Consider the following 23,775-nt stretch of genomic DNA (forward strand, 5'->3'; position numbering starts at 1 on the left):
GCACAGCACTAAACAAAATGTAGAACTCAAAAAGAAAAAAAAAAGCTCAAGAAATGTTATTCCTTTGGCACATATTTTAAAACAATCTATTTATAGTGCTCTAAAGCATAAAATTTTGTAACACTATCAAGTGATTAAAACACAATAATAAAAGCCATTAATCTATGAAAATAGGTGCTTTTGCTACAGAGAAGAATGTGCTTTAATGCACTAAAAGTTGATGTTGCTCATAAAGTTCTTTTTAATTTAGGCAGGAAAATGAATTGAGCTCTCTTCTCCAGGTGACTTTGCCTCTTTGACCTGCCATGGCCCAGTGCTCACTTTATCTGGTGATTCATTTTCAATAACTCCAACAGTATTTGTTCTGACATTTTAATTAAAATATGACCACTACCTCATCCTGATGATAAAAAGGCCTATGTGTCAGTGAAAACTAGCTTTTCAGTGCCTCAGTGCACCTGAGGACCTCTCGGAGCACATAGTTCTTACTAAAGAATTTCACGCAGGTTCTAAACAATACATCATTTCAAAATGGGATCACTTTAACCATTAAGATTAATGTTTAAAAATCTAAAATAACTAGAGGATTCTAAGTAATGAATATGCAATTTCCTCAGTTTTTTTTTTTGTTTTTAAGAAAATTAAATGCATTTAAGAAGTGAAGAGAAATGATACAAGGTTCCAATCTAGTATATTATTGGGACATCACAAAATGAAATTTCAGAAACAAGGAAAAAAATTGTTTTTAAAAGCAAGGTAATCAAAGCCAAAGATAAATCCATGATTCTGTATTAAGTTTGAAAATATTATCATGTATCATAACTTTGCACTCAAATTTTTCACAATAATCCAAACATTTATAGGAAAATTTCCAATGAATAAAATATAAATAGGAAACAAACTAAATTCCAAACTAAAGTGAAATAAAATTTCAGATTTCAGGATTTTATTCATGTGGCAGAAAAAGAAAAAGAAATTAATTATATTGACATTAGTTCTTAAAAATCAGTTTTTTTCTGTAAATATAAATGCCCCACTATATACTATCTCTACATTAGGAAAAGAAGACACATAGGAGATGAACTAAAAGAAAATACAACAGGTAGGAGTAAATAAATGGTTGCCTGAATAAGCATAATATCCAAAGGAAAAAAGATGTATGACTCAGTGAAGAAACTGGTCAAGATTCAAGTGGACATGCACATCCTAAAATGAAAATCAACCTCATTTCATATAAACCTCACTTCATATAAACTAATAATATCCATTAGGCTACTTTTTTATCATTACATACAAAATACACTACAATTTGCTCCATTTATACCTACAAGAGCTCCCCTATGATATGAGGAGAAACGTTTAGAAATTTATGGTTGAAAAACACTTTTCCACCATGAATAAGTAGCATAGTGGCATATATATTTTGAGAGCTAAATATTTATCACATCACTAGCAAGCTATACATTAAAGGACAATTATTAGAAAGGATTCCTACATTTGTCAATTAATATATCATAATTATTTAAGATAATATTAAAATATTATCTCAATTTTTTTAAATGAAGGTAACTTTTTCTGATAAAGGTATGCTTTTTGTATAAGATCTATAAAATGAAGAAAGTTATAAGAAAAAAAAAGTCCAGGGTGCCTGGATGGCTCAGTGGGTTAAAGCCTCTGCCTTCGGCTCAGGTTATGATCCCAGGGTCCTGGAATCGAGTCCCGCATCAGGCTCTCTGCTCCTCAGGGAGCCTGCTTCCTCCTCTCTCTCTGCCTGCCTCTCTGCCTACTTGCGATCTCTGTCAAATAAATAAATAAAATCTTTAAAAAAAAAAGTCCATAATTTCGCCAAAACTGAGCGATTTACAGGCAGTCTTTTTTTCTTACACATGTATGTATGTATGTATATAAATGTGTATCTTTTGCACTTTTACATGTTGTCTGTGAAACATATTATTTTTCCTTTACCATTACAGAGTGAACATTTTCCCATTTTTAGGAAGAGAATGTGCTAGTTTACGTTACTAAAATGTGTAAGGACTATTTCTGAACAGGTTGCAGAAACCTTCATGAAATACCTAAGGAGTAAAGTCGTTATATTACCTTTTCATCATGAATCACTGATTGTTATTCTTACCTATCTCTGTTTCGGTATATGGAGTAAACAATTTCCGCACAACTGGTTCTAAATCTTCTCTTGCTGTTTTAGAAGACGTACAAGTCAAATGAACCAAATCTGTTTAAAACAAAAATATCTTGAGTTCCTGCTTAAACACATTTCACTGCATGATACTATTTTCAAGACTCTAAACTGGGGCCAGGGGAAATAGAGAGCTGAGCAAGTCATGGCTCCTGCCTTTAAGGAATTTATAATCTAGAGATGGGGAATATGTAAAAATCATAACAATATGCTATATGTGTTAATAGCTAAAATATGTGTTAACTAATAATTAAGAGCACACTAAGACCCAAGAAGAGGAGGCAGTTAGTGGTTCATTTTGTAACACTAGTGGAGTAGAAAAGCTTGGGAAACCATTTATTCATAGAAAGAGCTTAACTTATCCTTATAACATTCCCAAAGAGGATGGATAAAGGATTGCTAAGCAAAGTAACTGTGTAAAAAAGATTGAAAATGGATTATTTATTTACTTAGAGAACATACTTCATATTCTTCAGATGGAAGAATCCATTTAATATAAACTTTACTGATAAGTTAATATATCTATTCATTGTAGGGTTTTCTAAGAAACATTTTCGGGGAACACTGTTGGCTTAGTTTGAGTGATATATATACTCTAAAGTCCATGAATGACACAAGTTAAAGCAGTATATAGTATTTTCAGAAATCCCAAATCATTTCCTTTTTACATTTACATATTCATGGGGCCTGGCCTTGGAGAATGTGTGCATGAGAGAATAAATATCATGCAGAAAAAAAGGCCCTTCAGAGAGGTACTGTAGCCTAATACACTTAGAATTGCTAAAGGCCAACACACAAATATAAAGGAAAGGCAAAAAGTTCTGTGTACTGAAAGAAAGGATTAAAGGGATCCCTAAATGGGAGAAATTCTTATGGTCCAGGAAAGGGCCTGGGGCAGGATAAAATAAGAAGATAAAGAATATATTAGGAATGGTATAAGTACTGAGAAATTCTTTCCCCTCAAACACCAGTAGAAAAGTATACCCACTCCTTTTCTGGAAGTTTATACTAGTAGATTTTCTTTTGTTTTTTTTTTTTTTGTTTTTTTTTTATAGCCATGCACCTTTATTGACATGTGCAAAACAGAAGTTAAAGCATCAATTTTTTTGTGTTTCTTCTTGACATGGAATATTGTTGGGAGGAGCTTCCAGAAGGAACTTTTGCCAGAGAATAGTGTAGTACTTTTGTGTGACTACAAAATAAAGCTATATACCTATAGTATGTTTATTAAAGATTATATATTTTTATAATATTTTTATAATATTAACTTATCAGTAAAGTTTATATTAAATGGATTCTTCCATCTGAAGAATATGAAGTATGTTCTCTAAGTAAATAAATAATCCATTTTCAATCTTTTTTACACAGTTACTTTGCCTAGAATATTTATTTTTTATATTTATAAAAATATACAAATTAAATTATACAAATATAATTTTATTGTGTAAAATGGATATGTGTATACATGCATACACATAAATGCATTACTGCTCTTTATATGTGCATATATTTTTGTTTGAAAACACATATATGCATCTATTGAGAAGTGTATTGAAAAATTCTGGTTTTCTTTTTTTTTTTTTTTTGTTTTGTTTTGTTTTCATTTTTTTTTTAATTTTTTTATTTTTTTTTTATTTCCAGCATAACAGTATTCATTATTTTTGCACCACACCCCGTGCTCCATGCAATCCGTGCCCTCTATAATACCCACCACCTGGTACCCCAACCTCCCACCCCCCGTCCCTTCAAAACCCTCAGATTGTTTTTCAGAGTCCATAGTCTCTCATGGTTCACCTCCCCTTCCAATTTCCCCCAACTCCCTTCTCCACTCTAAGTCCCCATGTCCTCCATGCTATTTGTTATGCTCCACAAATAAGTGAAACCATATGATAATTGACTCTCTCTGCTTGACTTATTTCACTCAGCATAATCTCTTCCAGTCCCGTCCATGTTGCTACAAAAGTTGGGCATTCATCCTTTCTGATGGAGGCATAATACTCTATCCCCAGGGGTACAGGTCTGTGAATCACCAGGTTTACACACTTCACAGCACTCACCAAAGCACATACCCTCCCCAATTTTTTTAAAACCTAGGAAGACAGTTCAAAGCTTATCACGGAAGTCAACATCAGAAAGAGATTCTCATTATTATAAATCATTTTATTCTAAGCATAAATTGAGGACTCAATAACCATCTGAGCTAAAATAAATTTTGTAGTAAATATTTTTTTCAGGTCCACCAAAAAAATGATATTCTAAGATGGTTTCTACTTTATGTGAGTATAGTTTTTATATGACTATAAGAGTGATTCCCACTGATCCTGGGATATAGTAAGACATATGATACTAATCATTTCAAAAGATATAATAACCTTCACAACAAAATTATTCCTAATTGAAGTTTTTCAAATGCCATATCTTTGCTGGGGAGTTTAAACTCCCTAGGTAATTGCTGAATTAAATGGGGGTATATAACTACAAAGATAGAAATCCCTGATAAAACTTGAGAGAATCTATCCTGTTTCATGATATACCAATATCCATGCCAAAGTTCTCAATTTTCCAGTTCTTTCTACACAATTGATGTGTACTAGGGAAAAAGCAGATGAACATGAATATAAATAAAAGTATATTTTGAATATCTTAATGGTAGACTACTGGTTCCATTTAACAGGATATATAAAAGAAATATATACTGGAATAATTATATCCTTTTGTTTTATAACAATATATCATAGTTCGGTTCAGGGAGTACCACCAAAAATTTCTAGTAGTCAAGTCAGATTATCAATTTACACTTAATGGGTTTTATAACAATTCTTAGAAAGAGGGGTGCCCTGGGTGGCTCAGTTGGTTAAGCATCTGCCTTCAGCTCAGGTCATGATTCCGGGGTCCTGGGATCTAGTCCAGCATGGGGCTCCCCGCTCAGCAGGGAGCGGGGGACTCTGATTCTCCCTTTCCCTTTGTCCCTCCCCCTGCTCATGCTCTCTCTCAAATAAATAACATCTTAAAAAACAAAAACAAATTTTGGAAAGAAATACTAAAGATATTCATAACCTGAATTCTAATGTCTGTACACTAATTCAATTAAATGTTACATTATTAATTGATCTACAAATTTAAAGCATAAACAACAATTCTTTTCTCCTTACACTTCCTGCTTTTTTTGTTATGATCCAATTAATATAGAATACTACTTATTTAGGAAGTTATATATAAACCTCATGGTAACCACAAACTCAAAAGTGTAATAGATACACCAAATACTAGGAGAAAGAAAGCCAAACATAACACTACAGAAACTCATCAATCACAAAGGAAGAAAGCAAGAGAGGGAAAAGAACTACAAAATAACCAGAAAACAATTAACAAAATGGCAATAGTGATACCGATCAATAATTACTTTAAATGCATTATGTAACTTTAATTCTTCTTCACAAAATTAACTAGCTCCATAACTGCTAAAAGTGATTTAAAATTAAAACAGGAAACAACATGTGTTGGAGAGGATGTGGAGAAAGGGGAACCCTCTTACACTGTTGGTGGGAATGTAAGTTGGTGCAGCCTCTTTGGGGAACAGTGTGGAGATTCCTCAAGAAATTAAAAATAGAACTTCCCTATGACCCTGCCATTGCACTCCTGGGTATTTACCCCAAAGATACAGATGTCGTGAAAAGAAGGGCCATCTGTACCCCAATGTTTATAGCAGCAATGGCCACAGTCGCCTAACTATGGAAAGAACCAAGATGCCCTTCAACGGACGAATGGATAAGGAAGATGTGGTCCATATACACTATGGAGTATTATGCCTCCATCAGAAAGGATGAATACCCAACTTTTGTAGCAACATGGACGGGACTGGAAGAGATTATGCTGAGTGAAATAAGTCAAGCAGAGAGAGTCAATTATCATATGGTTTCACTTATTTGTGGAGCATAACAAATATCATGGAGGACAAGGGGTGTTAGAGAGGAGAAGGGAGTTGGGGGAAATTGGAAGGGGAGGTGAATCATGAGAGACTATGGACTCTGAAAAACAATCTGAGGGGTTTGAAGTGGCCTGGGGGTGGGAGGTTGGGGTACCAGGTGGTGGGTATTATAGAGGGCACGGATTGCCTGGAGCACTGGGTATGGTGAAAAAATAATGAATACTGTTCTTCTGAAAATAAATAAATTAATTTAATTAAAAAAATTAAATCAGATGGGCCAAGTCCTTTCCTAAAAGCATAACACTTATTAATACCAATCAAGAACTATTACTAAGATTGCAGAAGATACAACAGAAGTGAAAGCATTACCCATTGGAATCATGTGATATTAAAACTCAAATTGTTGTAAACCTTGGCTCTCTACCTTTCATAAACTATGCTACTTTTACTTTTTACTTCATTTAGCAACTGCTTAAAGTCTTAATTATCTTAAAGATTATGAAATGTATTCTCTATCACAATTTCTCTGCTGGCAATAATACTCAGATTTGATTGGCATTAAAGAAACTTAGTGCAAAATAAGCTTTAATTCATAGAACATAACAGTAATACTTGAAAATTTGATGAATGGTCACAATAAGTACAACGGAAACAAAGGTATCTGAATTTCACAAGTCTGACATCAACAACATGAAACTAGAAATACCACCATGTTTTCAGTTCTCTAAAACTGGGATTAGAACACTGGTCTCTCATATAATAAGCTATTACCCTTTAACAAGTTTCAGTTTTTGTTCTGAAATACAAAAGAACCAGGATTTCTACTAGGAGTTTGCATGACAATGAGCACATTTGAAAGTGACAAAAGTGCCCTCAAACACAACTAGTAAAAGAGAAAGAGATGGGGGTAGTGGGTTGGGGGAGAAAGAGGGGGGGGGGGGAGGAAAGAGCTCATAGGGAAATGCACAAGAACAGTTCCCCAAAGCCATTGGCTGGAAAATAGGAGGGGCTGATTTTCACGAATTTTTGCAAACAGTGGGCTCAAAGACTGGACTTTGAGAGGTCCACAGGCTTGGCTGGGATAGAACCCTGAGAGCGCTGCCCTATTCCTGGAAACAAGGCAGGCAACTAACCCCAGAACAGAGTGCAATCTGAGGATCACCTAAGGCACACAGAAGAGAAACTATTTACTCTTTTTGGAGCTCATACAGGAGAGGTGGCATTCACAGAGACAACTCTCTTGGGACAAAAAAGCTAACAGGCACCATTTCCACCCCCTTCCCCCTCATAACAGGCAGAGAGACACCTGCTGAAAGCAAGTACTCAGACACTGTCTATTTAGCCTGCTTGCTCCAAATCCCAAGTACCTGCACTCTAGAATGATTGCCCTCGTTCAAACCTGCATCTGTCCCAGTACCATGAGACCCTCCTCCAAAAGACCAGGGCAGGCCCCCACAAAAGAACTTCCCTACAGTTCGGAGTTTTAAAAGTTAGCAGGCTTGGCTGGGATAGAGCCCAAAGTGCACTGCACTGCTCCAGGCAGGCAAGCAACACAGAGATAGCATGAAAACACTGATCTGAGTAACACTTGGAACACAAAAGAGGAAATTGTTCCCTCTTCTGGGAATGATTACCTGAGAGCAGCAGCACAGAGACCACTCTCCAGAGACAAAGGACCTGGCTGGCACCATTTCCCTCCTCCACCAAGTCCTACCCAACCTGCAGTCTGCTGGTACTACTTTTCTCCTGCAAATGTGTACAAGTCCAAGTGCAACAGGCCCCTTGTTCAGAAGACCAATAGAAATCCCCACACATACCACATATACTGACCAGAGAGTTCATCAAGGCTTCAGTTCTAGTGGAAGTAGCACCAGGTCTCATTTAACAAGTAGGCCAGAGTATGCCTAGTTAAAACTCCCTATACACTGGCCAAGATCCAAACAATTCCCACTGCAGGCAAGGAGAGCCTTTGCAGAGGCTTGCTTGAAGGACAGAGCAGTGAAAACAAAGCAGCAGAGGGCACACTGCTCACATCAGAGACACTCGCCGGGCCCTGGACACTATCTGACCTATTTGTAAAGCCATTACTCTCAGGAGAAGAAGACACAACAGGCTTTTCTAACACAGAGAAGAAAACAGAGACTTAGATAAAATGCCAAGACAGAAGAATTCATTTCAAAAGAAATAACAAGAAAAGATCCCAGCCCGGGATAAAACTGAAACAGATAAAAGTAAAATAACCTGGATATTTTAAAGCAACGATCATAATGATACTCACCAGGCTTGAGAAGAGAATAGAAGACTTCAGGAAGGCCCTTACCACAGAGATAAAGGGGTTAACAAATAGATGAAAAACGCAATAATTGAGATTCTTTTTTTTTTTTTTTAAACTGAGATTCTAAAAAGACTGGATGTAATGACAACAAGAATAGAAGAAGCAGAGGATTCCCCTTTCTTCACATCCTCTCCAACACATGTTGTTTCCTGTTTTGTTGATTTTGGCCATTCTAACTGGTGTAAGGTGATATCTCAATGCGGTTTTAATTTGAATCTCCCTGAGGGCTAATGATGATGAACATTTTTTCATGTGTCTGATAGCCATTTGTATGTCTTCATTGGAGAAGTGTCTGTTCATATCTTCTTCCCATTTTTTGATATGTTTGCCTGTTTCGTGTGTGTTGAGTTTGAGGAGTTCATTATAGATCCTAGATCTCAACCTTTTGTCTGTACTGTTATTTGCAAATATCTTCTCCCATTCTGTGGGTTGCCTCTTTGTTTTTTTGACCATTTCCTTTGCTGTGCAGAAGCTTTTGATTTTGATGAAGTCCCAAAAGTGCATTTTCGTTTTAGTTTCCTTTGCCTTTGGAGACATATCTTGAAAGAAGTTGCTGTGGCTGATATCGAAGAGATTACTGCCTATATTCTCCTCTAGGATTCTGATGGATTCCTGTGTCACGTTGAGGTCTTTTATCCATTTTGAGTTTATCTTTGTGTACGGTGTAAGAGAATGGTTGAGTTTCATTCTTCTACATATAGCTTCCCAGTTTTCCCAGCACCATTTATTGAAGAGACTGTCTTTTTTCCACTGTATATTTTTCCTGTTTTGTCGAAGATTAATTGACCGTAGAGTTGAGGGTCGTTATCTGGGCTCTCTCCTCTGTTCCACTGGTCTATGTGTCTGTTTTTATGCCAGTACCATGCTGTCTTGGTGATCACAGCTTTGTAATAAAGCTTGAAATCAGGTAATGTGATGCCCCCAGCTTTATTTATGTTTTTCAACATTTCCTTAGCGATTCCGGGTCTCTTCTGATACCATACAAATTTTAGGATTATTTGCTCCAGCTCTTTGAAGAATACCGGTGGAATTTTGATCGGAATGGCATTAAAAGTATAGATTGCTGTAGGCAGTATAGACATTTTAACAATGTTTATTCTTCCGATCCAAGAGCATGGAATGGTCTTCCATCTTTTTGTGTCTTCTTCAATTTCTTTCATGAGTGTTCTGTAGTTCCTCGAGTACAGATCCTTTACCTCTTTGGCTAGGTTTATTCCCAGGTATTTTATGGTTCTTGGTGCTATAGTAAATGGAATCGATTCTCTAATTTCCCTTTCTGTATTTTCATTAGCAAAACAGGAAATAACATGTGTTGGAGAGGATGTGGAGAAAGGGAAACCCTCTTCCACTGTTGGTGGGAATGCAAGTTGGTGCAGCCTCTTTGGAGAACAGTGTGGAGATTCCTCAAGAAATTAAAAATAGAACTTCCCTATGACCCTGCCATTGCACTCCTGGGTATTTACCCCAAAGATACAGATGTCGTGAAAAGAAGGGCCATCTGTACCCCAATGTTTATAGCAGCAATGGCCACAGTCGCCTAACTATGGAAAGAACCAAGATGCCCTTCAACGGACGAATGGATAAGGAAGATGTGGTCCATATACACTATGGAGTATTATGCCTCCATCAGAAAGGATGAATACCCAACTTTTGTAGCAACATGGACGGGACTGGAAGAGATTATGCTGAGTGAAATAAGTCAAGCAGAGAGAGTCAATTATTATATGGTTTCACTTATTTGTAGAGCATACCAAATATCATGGAGGACAAGGGGTGTTAGAGAGGAGAAGGGAGTTGGGGTAAATTGGAAGGGGAGGTGAATCATAAGAGACTATGGACTCTGAAAAACAATCTGAGGGGTTTGAAGTGGCCTGGGGGTGGGAGGTTGGGGTACCAGGTAGTGGGTATTATAGAGGGCACAGTTTGCATGGAGCACTGGGTGTGGTGAAAACATAATGAATACTGTTTTTCTGAAAATAAATAAATTGAAAAAAATAAAGTAAATAACATAAAAAAAAGAAGCAGAGGAACAAATGAGTGATAAAGAAAATAGAACAATGGAAAATAATGAAGCTGATCAAAACAGAGAAAGAATTATTGATCACAAAAACAGACATGGAACTCAGTGACTCTATCAAATGTAATAACATTCATATGATAAGACAAAAAAAAAAGAGAGAAAGGGGGCAGAAGGTTTATTTGAGGAAGTAATAGATAAAAACTTCCGTAATTTAGGGAACAAAAAAGAGACATTCAGATCCAGGAGGACATGAAACTCCCACCAAAATCAACAAAAGCAGGCCAACACTAAAACATACTGTACTGAAATTTGCAAAATAGAGTGATAAAGGAAAAAAATCCTAAAAACAGGAACATGAACAAGTCCTTGACTCACAAGGGAAGATGCAAAAGGCTAGCTGCAGATCATTCCACAGACTTAGCAAGCCAGAGGGAGTGGCACAATATATTCAATGGGAACGAATGGGAAAAATCTAGTGAAGAATACTCTATCCAGCAAGGCTATCATGTGGAATAAAACGAGAGATAAAGAGTTTCTCAGACAAACAAAAACTAAAGGAGTACCCCAAATTACAAGAATTCATACAGCAATTCAGAAACATGGCAGAATACAAAATGAGTGCACAGAAATCAGTCACATTTCTATACAATACAATGTGACTGAAGAAAAAGAAATTAAGGAATTGGTTCCACTTACAATAGCACCAAACACTGTAAGATACCTAGGAATAAACCTAACCAAAGAAGTAAAGGATCTATACACTAGAAACTGTAGAACACTTATGAAAGAAATGAAGGAAGATACAAAGAGATGGAAAAATATTCCATGTTCATATACTGGAAGAATAAACATCGTTAAAATGTCTATGCTGCCCAGAGCAATCTACACATTCAATGCAATCCCTATCAAAATACCATTGGCATTTCTCACAGAATTGGAACAAACAATCCTAAATTTGTGTGGAACCAGAAAAGACCCCAATCATTAAGGGAATATTGAAAAAGAAAACCAAAGCTAGGGTCATCACAATGCCTGACTTCAAGCTATATTATTACAAAGCTGTGATCATCAAGACAGAAGGGTATTGGTACAAAAACAGACACAGACCAGTGGAACAGAATAGAGACCCAAGAAAAGGACCCTCAACTCTATGGTCAACTAATCTTTGACAAATCAGGAAAGAATATTCAATGGAAAAAAGACAAGTCTCTTCAATAAATGGTACTGGGAAAATTAAGCAGCCATATGCAGAAGAATCAAACGACTATTTTCTTATACCACACACAAAAATAAACTCAAAAATGGATGAAAGACCTCAATGTGAGACAGGAATCCATGAAAATCCTAAAGAAGAACATAGGTATTAATTTCTTTGACCTTGGCCACAGCAACTTCTTTCAAGACATGTCTCCAAAGGCAAGGCAAACAAAAGCAAAAATGAACTTTTGGGACTTCATCAAGATAAAAAGCTTCTACACAGCAAAGGAAACAGTCAACAAAACAAAGAGGCAAACCACGGAATGGGAGAAGATATTTGCAAATGACATTACAGATAAAGGGTTGGTGTTCAAGATCTATAAAGAACTTCTCAAACTCAACATCCAAAAAATAAGTAATCCAGCCAAAAAAAATGGGCATAAGACATGAACAGACACTTCTCCAAAGAAGACATAAAAATGGCTAACAGAAAAATGAAAAAATGTTTAATATCACTAGCTGTCAGGGAAGTACAAATCAAAACCACAAGGAGATACAACCTTACACTAATTACAATGGCAAAAATTAACAAGTCAAGAAACAACAAATGTTGGCAAGGATGTGGAGAAAGGGGTACCCTCTTACACTGTTGGTGGGAATGAAAGCTGTATAGTCACTCTGGAAAACAGTATTGAGCTTCCACAAGATGTTAAAAATAGAACCCGGCAACTGGACTACTAGGGCATTTACCTCAAAGATATAGAGTAGTGAAAAAGAAGGGCCACAAGCACCCCAATGTTCATAATAGCAATGCCCACAATAGTCAAACTGTGGAAAGAGCCAAGATGCCTTTCAACAGATGAATGGATAAAAAAGGCGTGGTATAATGGAATATTATTTACCCATCAGAAAGGATGAACACCTACCATTTGCACTGACATGGTTGGAACTGCAGGGGATTATGCTAAGTGAAATAAGTCAAGCAGAGAAGGACAATTATCATATGGTTTCATTCATATGTGGACTATAAAGAATAGCATGGAGGAACATAGAGGAAGGGAGGGAAAGCCGAAGGGGAGAAGTCAGAGAGGGAGATGAACCATGACAGACTATGGACTCGGGAAACAATCTGAGGGCTTTTTTTGCCATTGTAATTAGTGTAAGGTTGTATCTCCTTGTGGCTCTTTTCAAAAAAAAAAAAAAAGGAACAGAGAAAATCTCCAGAAAATGACAAAACAAGTAATAAAATGGCAGTAATAAAATCCGTATCTATCAATAATTACTCTGAATGTAAATGGACTAAACATTCCAATCAAAAGACATAGGATATAAGAACATATAAAAAAAAACAATACCCATCTGTATGCTGCCTAATAGAGACTCATTTCAGACCCAGACATCTGCAGATTGAAAGTGAGGGGATGGAGAAACATTTCTCATGCAAATGGAACTCAAAAGAAAAGGTGGAGTAAGAATACTTACATCAGACAAATGAGATTTTAAACCAAAGGCCTTAACAAGAGATGAAGAACGGCACTATATCATAATAAAAGGGTCTATCCAAGAAGATCAAGCAATTATATTTATGCCCCCAACATGGGAGCACACAAATATGTACAACAATTAATAACAAACTAAAAGACAGTAATTGATAATAATACAATAATAGTAGGGGACTTATACACCCCACTTACAGCAATGGACAAATCATCTAAACACAAAATCAACAAGGAAACAATGGCTTTGAATGACACATTGGACCAGCTGGACTTAAAAGATATATTCACAACATCCACCCTAAAGCAGGAAAACACAAATTCTTTTCAAGTGCACAGGGAACATTCTTCAGAATAGATCACCTACTACATTAAAAAATCAAGCTTCAGGGCGCCTGGGTGGCTCAGTGGGTTAAAGCCTCTGCCTTCGGCTCAGATCATGATCCCAGGCTGCTAGGATGGAGCCCCATATTGGGCTCTCTGCTTGGCGGGGAGCCTGCTACACGCCCCCTCTGCCTGCCTCTCTGCCTACTTGTGATTTGTCTGTCAAATAAATAAATAAAATATTTAAAAAATCAAGCCTCAAAAAGTACAAAAAGACTGAGGTCATACCATGAATATTTTCTGATCAAAATGCTATGAAAATTGAAAACCACATGAAAAATTTGAAAAGACCACAAATACATGGATTTTAAACAACATACTACAACAAATGGGCCAACAAAGACATCAAAGAAAAAGAAGAGTAAAACATGGAAACAACAAAAATGAAAATGCAATGGTTCAAAACCTTTGGGATGCAGTAACAGTGGTCATAAGAGGGAAGTATACAGCAATACAGGCCTACCTCAAGAAACAGGAAAAGTCTCCAATATACAACCTAAACTTAAACCTAAAGCAGCTAGAATAAGAACAATGAATGAAGCTGAAAGATAGCAGAAGAAAGGAAATAATAAAGATTAGAGTAGAAATAAATGATACAGAAATTAAAATAACCAGTAGAATAGATTAATGGAACCAGGAGCTGGTTCTTTGAAAGAATTAATGAAACTGATAAACCCCAGTCAGACTTATCAAAAAGAAAAGAGAAAGGAACCAAATAAATGACAAATGAGAAAGGAGAAATCACAACTGACACCATAGATATACAATTATAAGAGAATACTATGAAAAAGTATATGCCAACAAATTGTACAATCTGGAAGAAATCGGTAAACTCCTAGAAACAAACTATAAAAACTGAAACAGGAAGAAATATAACATTTAAACAGACCACAACCTGCAAAAAATTTCGATCAGTAATCAAAATCTCCAACAAATGAAACTGCAGGTCCAGATGGACTCCCAGGGGAATTCTAATAAACATTTAAAGAAGGGTTAATACCTATTCTTCTCAAAATATTCCAAAAAACAGCAACAGAAGGAAAACATCCAAATTCATTCCATGAGGACAGCATTTTCTGAACAAAATCTAGTTTGTCTGATTCCAAATAAGACAAAGACTCCACTAAAAAACAGAACTATAGGCCAATATCCTTCAGGAACACAGATGCAAAAATTCTCAACAAGATACTAGGAAACTGAATCCAACAGTACATTAAAGGAAACATTCACGTGGGATTTCCTGGGCTGCAAGGATGGTTCAATATTTGTAAATCAATCAACATGACACATCACTTTAATAAAAGGTAAGAACCATATGATCCTTTCAATAGATGCAGAAAAAGCATTTGTCCAAGTACAACATCCATTCTTGATAAAAACCCTAAACAAAATAGGGATAGAGAGAACATACCTCAACATAATAAAAGGCTATATATAAGAGAAACACAGCTAATATCATCCTCAGTGGGAAAAACTAAAAGGTAACCTATGGAATGGGAGAAGATATTTGCAAATGACATATCTGATGAAGGGCTAGTACCTAAAATCTATGAAGAACTTTCAAACTCAACACCCCCAAAAAACAAAAATAAAAACAAAAAACAAAAACAACAAATAATCTGGTTAAGAAATGGGCAGAAGACATGAATAGATATTTTTCCAAATAAGACATAAAATGGCTAATGGACACATGAAAGGATGCTCAGTATCACTCATCATCAGGGCAATACAAATCAAAACCAGGATGAGATATCACCTTATACCTACAAGAGTGGTCAGAATCAACAACAGAGGAATTAACAGATGTTGGCAAGGATGGCAAGGATGCAGAGAAATGGGAAGTCTTACATTGTTGGTGGGAATGCAAATGGTGCAGCTACTCTGTAAAACAGCATGGAGGTTCGTCAAAAGTTAAAAATAAAACCACCCAGCAATTGTACTACTAGATATTTGCCCAAAGGATACAAAAATACTGATTTAAAGGAGGACATGCACCCAATGTTTATAGCAACATTATCAACAATAGCCGAACTATGGGAAGAGCCCAAATGTTCACCAACCAATGAATGGATAAAGAAGATGGTGTGTGTGTAATATTACTCACCCAATCAAGAAGAATAAAATGAATCAAATTTTACCATTTGCAATGTCATTAATGGAGCTACAGTGTATTATCATAGAGAAAAGTCAGAGAAACAAATAGCATACGATTTCACTCACAAAATTAAATAAACAAAACATATGAACACAGGAGAAGAGAGCACAAAAATAAAAGAGGGGGAGTTAAGTCTCTAGACTTAACTCTAGAGAACAAATGGAAGGTTGATGGTGGGGAGGTGGGCAGGTGATGGGCTAAGTGGGTGATGGGTATTAAGGAGTGCCCCTGCTTTGATGAACACAGGGTAGTATTTTTAAGTGATGAATCACTAAATTCCACTCCTGACACTAATGTTACATTATACCTTAACTAACTAGAATTTAAATAAAAACTTGAAACAAACATAAAAAAGGAAAAAAAATACTTATTATATAAGCTTTATTAATATAGACTATGTATTATATATTTAGTTATATACTAGTAATTGGAAATATGCTACTAATATTTTTAGTAATAACATGTATTATAATAATAATCAATATATTAGCATATGTTATTATACATATTATATATAACTATATAATACATGTTTTATCTGTTTACATATAATTAAGTATTATGCAGCCATAAAATGGATGAGATTTTGCTATTTACAACAACATGGATGTACCTATACAATGTTATTCTAATAATATTCTAATAATAAATAAAATAAATCAGACTGAGAAAGACAAATACCATATGATTTCACTCTTATCTGGAGTCCAATTAAAAAAAAAACAAACAAGGGGCGCCTGGGTGGCTCAGTGGATTAAGCCGCTGCCTTCGGCTCAGGTCATGATCTCAGTGTCCTGGGATCGAGCCCCGCATCGGGCTCTTTGCTCAGCGGGAGCCTGCTTCTCTCTCTCTCTCTGCCTGACTCTCCGCCTACTTGTGATTTCTCTCTCTGTCAAATAAATAAATAAAATCTTAAAAAAAAAAAAAACACACAAGCAAAAAAACAGAATCAGACTTATAAATACAGAGATAAAACTGATGGTTGTCAGTGGGAAGGGCAGTGATGTGACGGACAAAATGGATGAAGGGGAATGGGACATACAGGATTCCAGTGATGGAATAAACAAGTCATAGGAATAAAAGTAATAGCATAATGAATATGGTCAATGATATTGTATAGTATTGTATGGGAAGAGATGGTAGCTACAATTGTGGGGAGCATAGTGTAATGTACAGGGAAGCTGAATTGCTTTGTTGTACACCTGAAACTAATGTAACATTGTATGTCACCTACATTCAAAATTTAAGTGAAGATATTTCTTGAGTTTTATAAGTGCCATACACTGTTCACATGAATCTGATCCTTACAACAGTCCTGCGGTATAAATACTATCATTATGGGGAAGCTGAGGCACAGAAAGATTAAGCAGCTTGCCTAAAGTCATTCAGCTATTATGTCACAGTTAGGATTTGAACTTAGCCTATATCCTCGATTACCATATAATAATGTATTGTTAGAATGCATCTTCCTGGTTAACTGTTTAGCTGATTGGGAAGTAGCTTTCATATATACTATTTCTATGTCATTTGAAAGTATGCTTCAGTTGTACACTTACAGTTTTACAAATTCAAAATCAAGTCAAAGATAAGGCAAAATGACATCCATGAAAAGTCATTAAAGAGACTAAATGGTGAAAGTAAATAATGTATTTTAATGTTTTAAGCACATTTTTGGTCATATACTTAAAACTACAATGTATTTGCATAGCAGAGGATAAAGAATAATAAGTCTGAAATATGTGATCTGTAAAAAGAAAAATTAAGGGCGCCTGGGTGGCTCAGTGGGTTAAAACCTCTGCCTTCGGCTCAGGTGATGATCCCGGGGTCCTGGGATTGAGCTCCTCATCAGGCTCCCCTGATTAGCAGGAAGTCTCCATCTCCCTCTTCCACTCCCCCTGCTTGTGTTCCCTCTCTTGTTTGTTCTCTCTCTCTCTCTCTCTCTCCATCAAATAAATAAATAAGATATTTTTTAAAAAAGAACTTTGACAAAAAAAAAAGTTTTCTAGGAGAGGAGTATTTTATTAGCAACATTGCTTAGAACTTCCAGTACATGGTAATAATAAAAAGAAGAATGATTTTTCTTATTTTATTAATGATTTTAAATTCTCTATAGATAATAGATATCCTTATTGCCTGCACTCAGACCTGACTATTCTGATTCCTGCCCATAGCGCCTCATTGCCTGTTATTATTCTATGCAGTGGATATGAAACCATGAACAAAGCAGACATGAAGAAAAACCCCTGGTCTGTAGAAGCCTGCTTCCCTTCCTCTCTCTCTGCCTGCCTCTCTGCCTACTTGTGATCTCTGTCTGTCAAATAAATAAATAAAATCTTACAAAAAGAGAAAAATTAAAATTGCTTAACAATTGATCACTTGCTTTCTTAATGACTAAAGATTAAACCAATTTTAGTATTATGCTTGAATACATGATTTTTATATTTTCTACTTTGAATAAGAAACTTGTATTTATTTGGTATATTTTTGTCAAATAAATTTGTTTTTAATGCATTAAAATTCTAATTAATCATGCAAAAAATTGTTGAAAAACTGAAAATACTGTGAGAATTATATATTGCTCTTATTACACAATGCCTATAATCTTCCAACAGGATATTCTCTTTAACAAAGACTACAAAATGAATTTTACGTATTATATTTTACTGAATGCAACACAGTAACTGAATAGTATTAATCTAAAGTACCATAGTATCTGTCAACCCTGAATTACACTACAAGAAGCTACAAAATTCTATCTTGTTCATAATGGAAAGAAAGAAAGAAGTTGGTGCTGACCCAAGAATGGGTGAAATTTGATCAGATGATACTGAAAAGAGATAAACTGAGTATGGGTTTTAGTAAAGAAGTGAGAATATTCTCAGAAAGAGTGACGTAAAATCTTCATTAGCTAAAAGAGTACCTGAGCAAGTTTAAATTCATTTATCTTCCCATATTTATTTAACTGGGACAAATAACTTTGAAATCAATAACATCCTTACAAGGAAAATAAATCTTTACTTATAGATTACTATGGCAAACAGAGTATATTAGATTTAGAGATTAATTAAACCCAGTATTTAAAGGTAAAAAAGACTTAAATTTTATTAGAGAATTACCATCTTTTCTCTAAAGCCATAATTTTGTAGCATGTCTTACAAACATGCTAATTTGCTCATGAATATCTTTAAATGCATTTCTTTGTTAAAAAAAACTAAACAATAAATCATGAGACTTCAAATCATTTACTTTCTATAAGTATCATTTTATTACATTTTAGGAATGAGTATGACCCACGAGGTCTCACTGGTATGTACTTTATGTTTAATTTACTCAGGTGTAACTGTATTAGTTACAGCGCTTACCAACATTTATCTTCAAGTGATTATTCCAATAGGAAGAGCAATAAGTTTAGTTCATAATTACGTCATTATAGTCTCAAATTTTGAGGAAAGTAAAGGCGCTTGGTTCCACTCAGTTGGACACACTAATTATATGCCTGTCATTTATATAATGAGACCAAAGTCTAGATATCTTTGTCTACTTAACTGTTTTAAGGTACAATGGATAACAGTGAAACCTGCTTAATAATCAAATAACAAATTTATATAGTATTTAGAATTTACTCTTTCTAAATATTTTTTTTGATTTCTAAACAATCAGCACATAGATGATCATTAACAGCTCAACACTATTAGTATAAATATGAGACCTACACCATAGCTAAGCTAACCCAGATATATAAAAACAAGAGCATTCAGACAGAATAGTAAAAAGTGTTCTCTCGGGAATCCTAATTGAGACTTAATTTTCCTGAAGATACTTTTTTAAAAGTATGAATGATGTCAAATTCCATACAATCCTCCCTTAAAAAGGTGGAATTTGGGGCGCCTGGGTGGATCAGTGGGTTAAGCCTCTGCCTTCGGCTCAGGTCATGATCCCAGGGTGCTGGGATCGAGCCCTGCATTGGGCTTTCTGCTCAGCGGGGAGCCTGCTTTCTCCTCTCTCTGCCTGCCTCTCTGCCTACTTGTGATCTCTCTCTCTGTCTAATAAATAAATAAAATCTTAAAAAAAAGGTGGAATTCTTATACCATTAGAAAGTATTCACCATTTTCAATTTTTGGTGTTTGACCTGGGAAATAATGAAATTTTTTTTGTGAAGAAACAATTCTGGAAATTTTTAAAACCTATTCTTTTGTGTTCAAGATAAATTTTATTCAAAAGGTTCAGGAAAAAAGACAATATTCTTAAAAGAGATTTAAAAGTCAAAGTTGTGTGAAGGAAGAGGATTATTATGTAACACTCTAAACTAAGAAACTAGCTTGTAACCAGAGAGCTTTGAAAGAGGAAAATAAATGAGCTGAGAAAAGGTTTGGATACTTATCATAAGAGGCTCTTAATATTACAATACAGAATGAGGATTGCTGGTGGGCGGGGGTTGTGGAGAGGGTGGTTGGGTTATGTACACTGGGGGATGGTATGTGCTATGGTGAGTGCTGTGAAGTGTATAAGCCTGACGATTCACAGACTTATACTCCTGGGGCAAATAATACATTATATGTTAATAAAAATAATTTAAAAAACACATGGCATATATTCTTCTTTTCTCTGACTTGAAAATATTTAAAAAATTAAGAGAAAGGGAAAGCGTGGTTTAAAGCCTTCTGTGATATTAGATTAGTTTTGTTTCAGAAGACAGATAAGCTAACTACCAAGGGCAGACCAGCTTGTCACCAGTTCTGACACCACAACTCTCAATTAGGACAGAAGTAGGAAAATATGCCATTAAGGACTTTTAATGTCCAAGTTATAAATTACTCCTCAAAGTCTATGAACAGGCTCAAAACATAAGTCAAGAGGGAAGAAAAAAGAAGCCAAACTTTAAGAAATTGAAAACAAACAAACAAACATGAACTTCCTTTTTTTTTTGGTCCTGTAACAGGACTAAGTACAAATAATAAATTCAAGCTTTTCTCTTTCAGTTAACCTTCCTGGTGTAAGCCTCAGTATTGAGACTAAAAAAAACCGAAGCCAGTGTATTTGTCTATATTGCTGGCTTTGCATTTATAAATTGAGATACCTTAAAGATTAGCAAAATAATTTTATCATACAAAAAAGTGAGAAAGCTAAAGTTGGAGAGAGCTTTTTTTTTTTTAAAGATTTTATTTATTTATTTGACAGAGAGAGAGAGATCACAAGCAGGCAGAGAGAGAGGGGGAAGCAGGCTCCCCGCTGAGCAGGGAGCCTGATGTGGGGCTCAATCCCAGGACCCTGAGATCATGACCTGAGCCGAAGGCAGAGGCTTAACCCACTGAGCCACCCAGGCACCCTAGAGAGAGCTTTAAAGAAAAACCCAGTTTGCTTAAAAATGTCATATATTTTATCAAACATGTATACAGGGCAGCTGTTTTTCTACATACATGCAAAATCTGAACCATTAAGGGTATTCAATTTGTATGGGATCTTTTCTAAATTCTTTAGACTAAACCCCCCATTTTCTAATAAAGAAACCAAGACCTAATAAATTATGAAACTTGTTCAAGGTCAAAGAATTAATTGAAGGAATTCTGTAGACTCTTGGGCCAATACTTCTCCACTATAACAGGATTCTTCCTAAATTTCCTAAAAACTCAAGTTGGAAACTGATTCTCATAACATTAAATATAAGAACTGAAAATTAAATAAAAAACTTGTCAACATTTTTTTTCAATATCATGACACCTTAAGATAGTGTTTTAAACTTTTTATTTTTCATTTACTAGTGGATAAAATGTTTCTGAGAAACTTTTTTTAAGTTAGAAAATAAAACTGTAGAAACAAAACTGGATGGTAGGGTTTTATTATTTACTCAGTACTGCTCAGCATAATGTACATATGTAAATTCTAGGAAGAGAAACGGCAAGCCATGATTCAGTTCTTCCTATTGGACAAGAAATGTTAAAGTTATTCATGTTATAATTATCCCCAAGAAGCAGTAGAGTACAGAGGTAAGATGGTGGAGTAGGGGACCACAATTTCATCTGATCCCTGGAATTCAGATAGTTACCAAATCATTATGAACACCTGCAAAATTAACCAGAAATCTGAGAATAATTGCTGCAATTCTATGAATAGAATAGTGACCACTTTTTGTAAGGTAGGAAGTGTGGAGACAGTAATCCAAGACATGGGAAGATAAAGCCTCTATAAGCCGGCTACCGGAAAGTGTTATAAGCAGTGGAGCACAAAACTGTAACTTAGAGAAGACAGCCTGAAAGGTGCTCAGGTGGCGAAGTGGGGCAGAATCCCATGTGGGACAGTGTGGTCTTAGGATCCCAGTGTCACAAAAAAAAAAAAAAAAAAACCAGGGGTGCCTGAGGGTGGGAGAGTTCCCAAGCATTTAAACAGGGAAGCAGGCTGCAAATAGTGTCTAGGCGCCAGCTTTCTGCTCTAAGTTGCCATAAATTAGGACAGCTACATGGTCTGGCGACTGGTCTCCAAGCAGGAGTCCAACAAAAGGCAGAAGCCCTAAGAGACCACCCCTCCCTAGCCTGGATAGAATAGCATGGGTCCACTGCAGGTGTCTGTAAAGTCTGGACACTGGAAATGGTGTCAGAGGCCTGAGAAAAATACGCTAGTTCACAGGTTGGCTGTACACAGAGTTCAGATGGAAACCAGGGAGAAAAGAGTGATTGAACACTTTTCTATGAGGGTTCACTGAGGAATAGGGGGGCACAAACTTTCAACTCTGGGGCTAGAGATTGCGGTGCCACCATTTTCAGTCACCCCCATTGGTGCTGAAAGCCTCCAGGGAGCAAAAACAGCAACACACAGTGCAATCCAGAGCCACTTACACTGAGCACAGTCCCTGGCAAGGGGACTACAATTCCAACAGAAAAAAGACACCTGAGAATCAGTGCAACAGGACCCTGGCCCAGAAGACCAGCAGATCATAGAGAATTGCAAAGCTTCAGCTCCTAGGGAAAACAGTTTATAGCATTCCTGTTTTTTTCTTATTTTTTCTTATTATTCTTTAGGCTTTCAGTTTTACATTTTTTCCCCTTTCAGATAGTTTAACAATTCTTATTTAAAGTTTTTTTAATTTATGGGACACCTGGGTGGCTCAGTCAGTTAAAGGTCTGCCTTTGGCTCAGGTATTGATCCCAGCGTCCTGGGATCAAGTCCCACATAAGTCCCTCAGTCCCCGCTGAGCAGGGAGCCTACTTCTCCCTCTGTCTGCTGCTCCCCCTCGCTATCAAATAAATAAATAAAATCTTTAAAAAATAAAGTTTTTAATTTTTATTTTCACATTTATGTTTTATATATACACACATGTATATATATATGTTTCACTTTTGGTTACTCTCATTTCTTCAGTTTTATTTTTGTAAAGTCAATTAAAAACAGAATTAAAGAAACATATTGATAATAATACAATAACAGCAGGGGACTTTAACACCTCACTCACAGCAATGGAAAGATTATCTAAGCAGACCAACAAGGAAATAAGGGCTCTGAATGACACACTGGACCAGATGGACGTCACAGATACATTCAGAACATTCCATCCTAAAGCAAAAGAACACACATTCTTCTTGAGTGTGCATGGAACATTCTCCAGAATAGATCACATAGTGGGGTCACAAATCAGGTCTCAACCAATACCAAGAGATTGGGACTAGTCCCTACATATTTTCAGACCACAATGCTTTAAAACTTGTATTCAGTCACAAGTGAAAATTTGCAAGGAACACAAATACATGGAGGTTAAAGAACATCCCACTGAAGAATGAATGGATCAACTAGGAAATTAAAGAAAAACTTACGAAGTTCATGGAAATAAAAATGAAAACACAACCATTCAGAACCTTTGGGATGCAGCAAAGGTGGTCCTAAAGGGAAGTATATAGCAATACAGGCCATTCTCAAAAAACAAGAAAAGTCTCAAATACACAACCTAAGCTTATACCCAAAGGAGCTGGAGAAAGAACAGCAAACAAAGCCTAAATAGAGCAGGAGAAAAATAATAAAGATTAGAACAGAGATCAGTAGAAATCAAAACAATAGCAGAACAGAGCAACAAAACT

General features: G+C 35.9%; 1 protein-coding gene across 1 annotated transcript in view; it reads right to left on the minus strand.

The window, feature by feature from the left end:
* Positions 1-23,775, minus strand: part of CHM (CHM Rab escort protein) — a 230,505-nt gene that overhangs the window by 18,268 nt on the left and 188,462 nt on the right. Inside the window, 1 exon segment of the mRNA XM_032330373.1 lies at positions 2,135-2,233. Within this exon segment, the coding sequence (XP_032186264.1) occupies positions 2,135-2,233 (99 nt within the window).

Source organism: Mustela erminea, chromosome X (genome assembly GCF_009829155.1).
Source record: "Mustela erminea isolate mMusErm1 chromosome X, mMusErm1.Pri, whole genome shotgun sequence".
In the NCBI taxonomy this organism is placed as follows: Eukaryota; Metazoa; Chordata; class Mammalia; order Carnivora; family Mustelidae; genus Mustela; species Mustela erminea.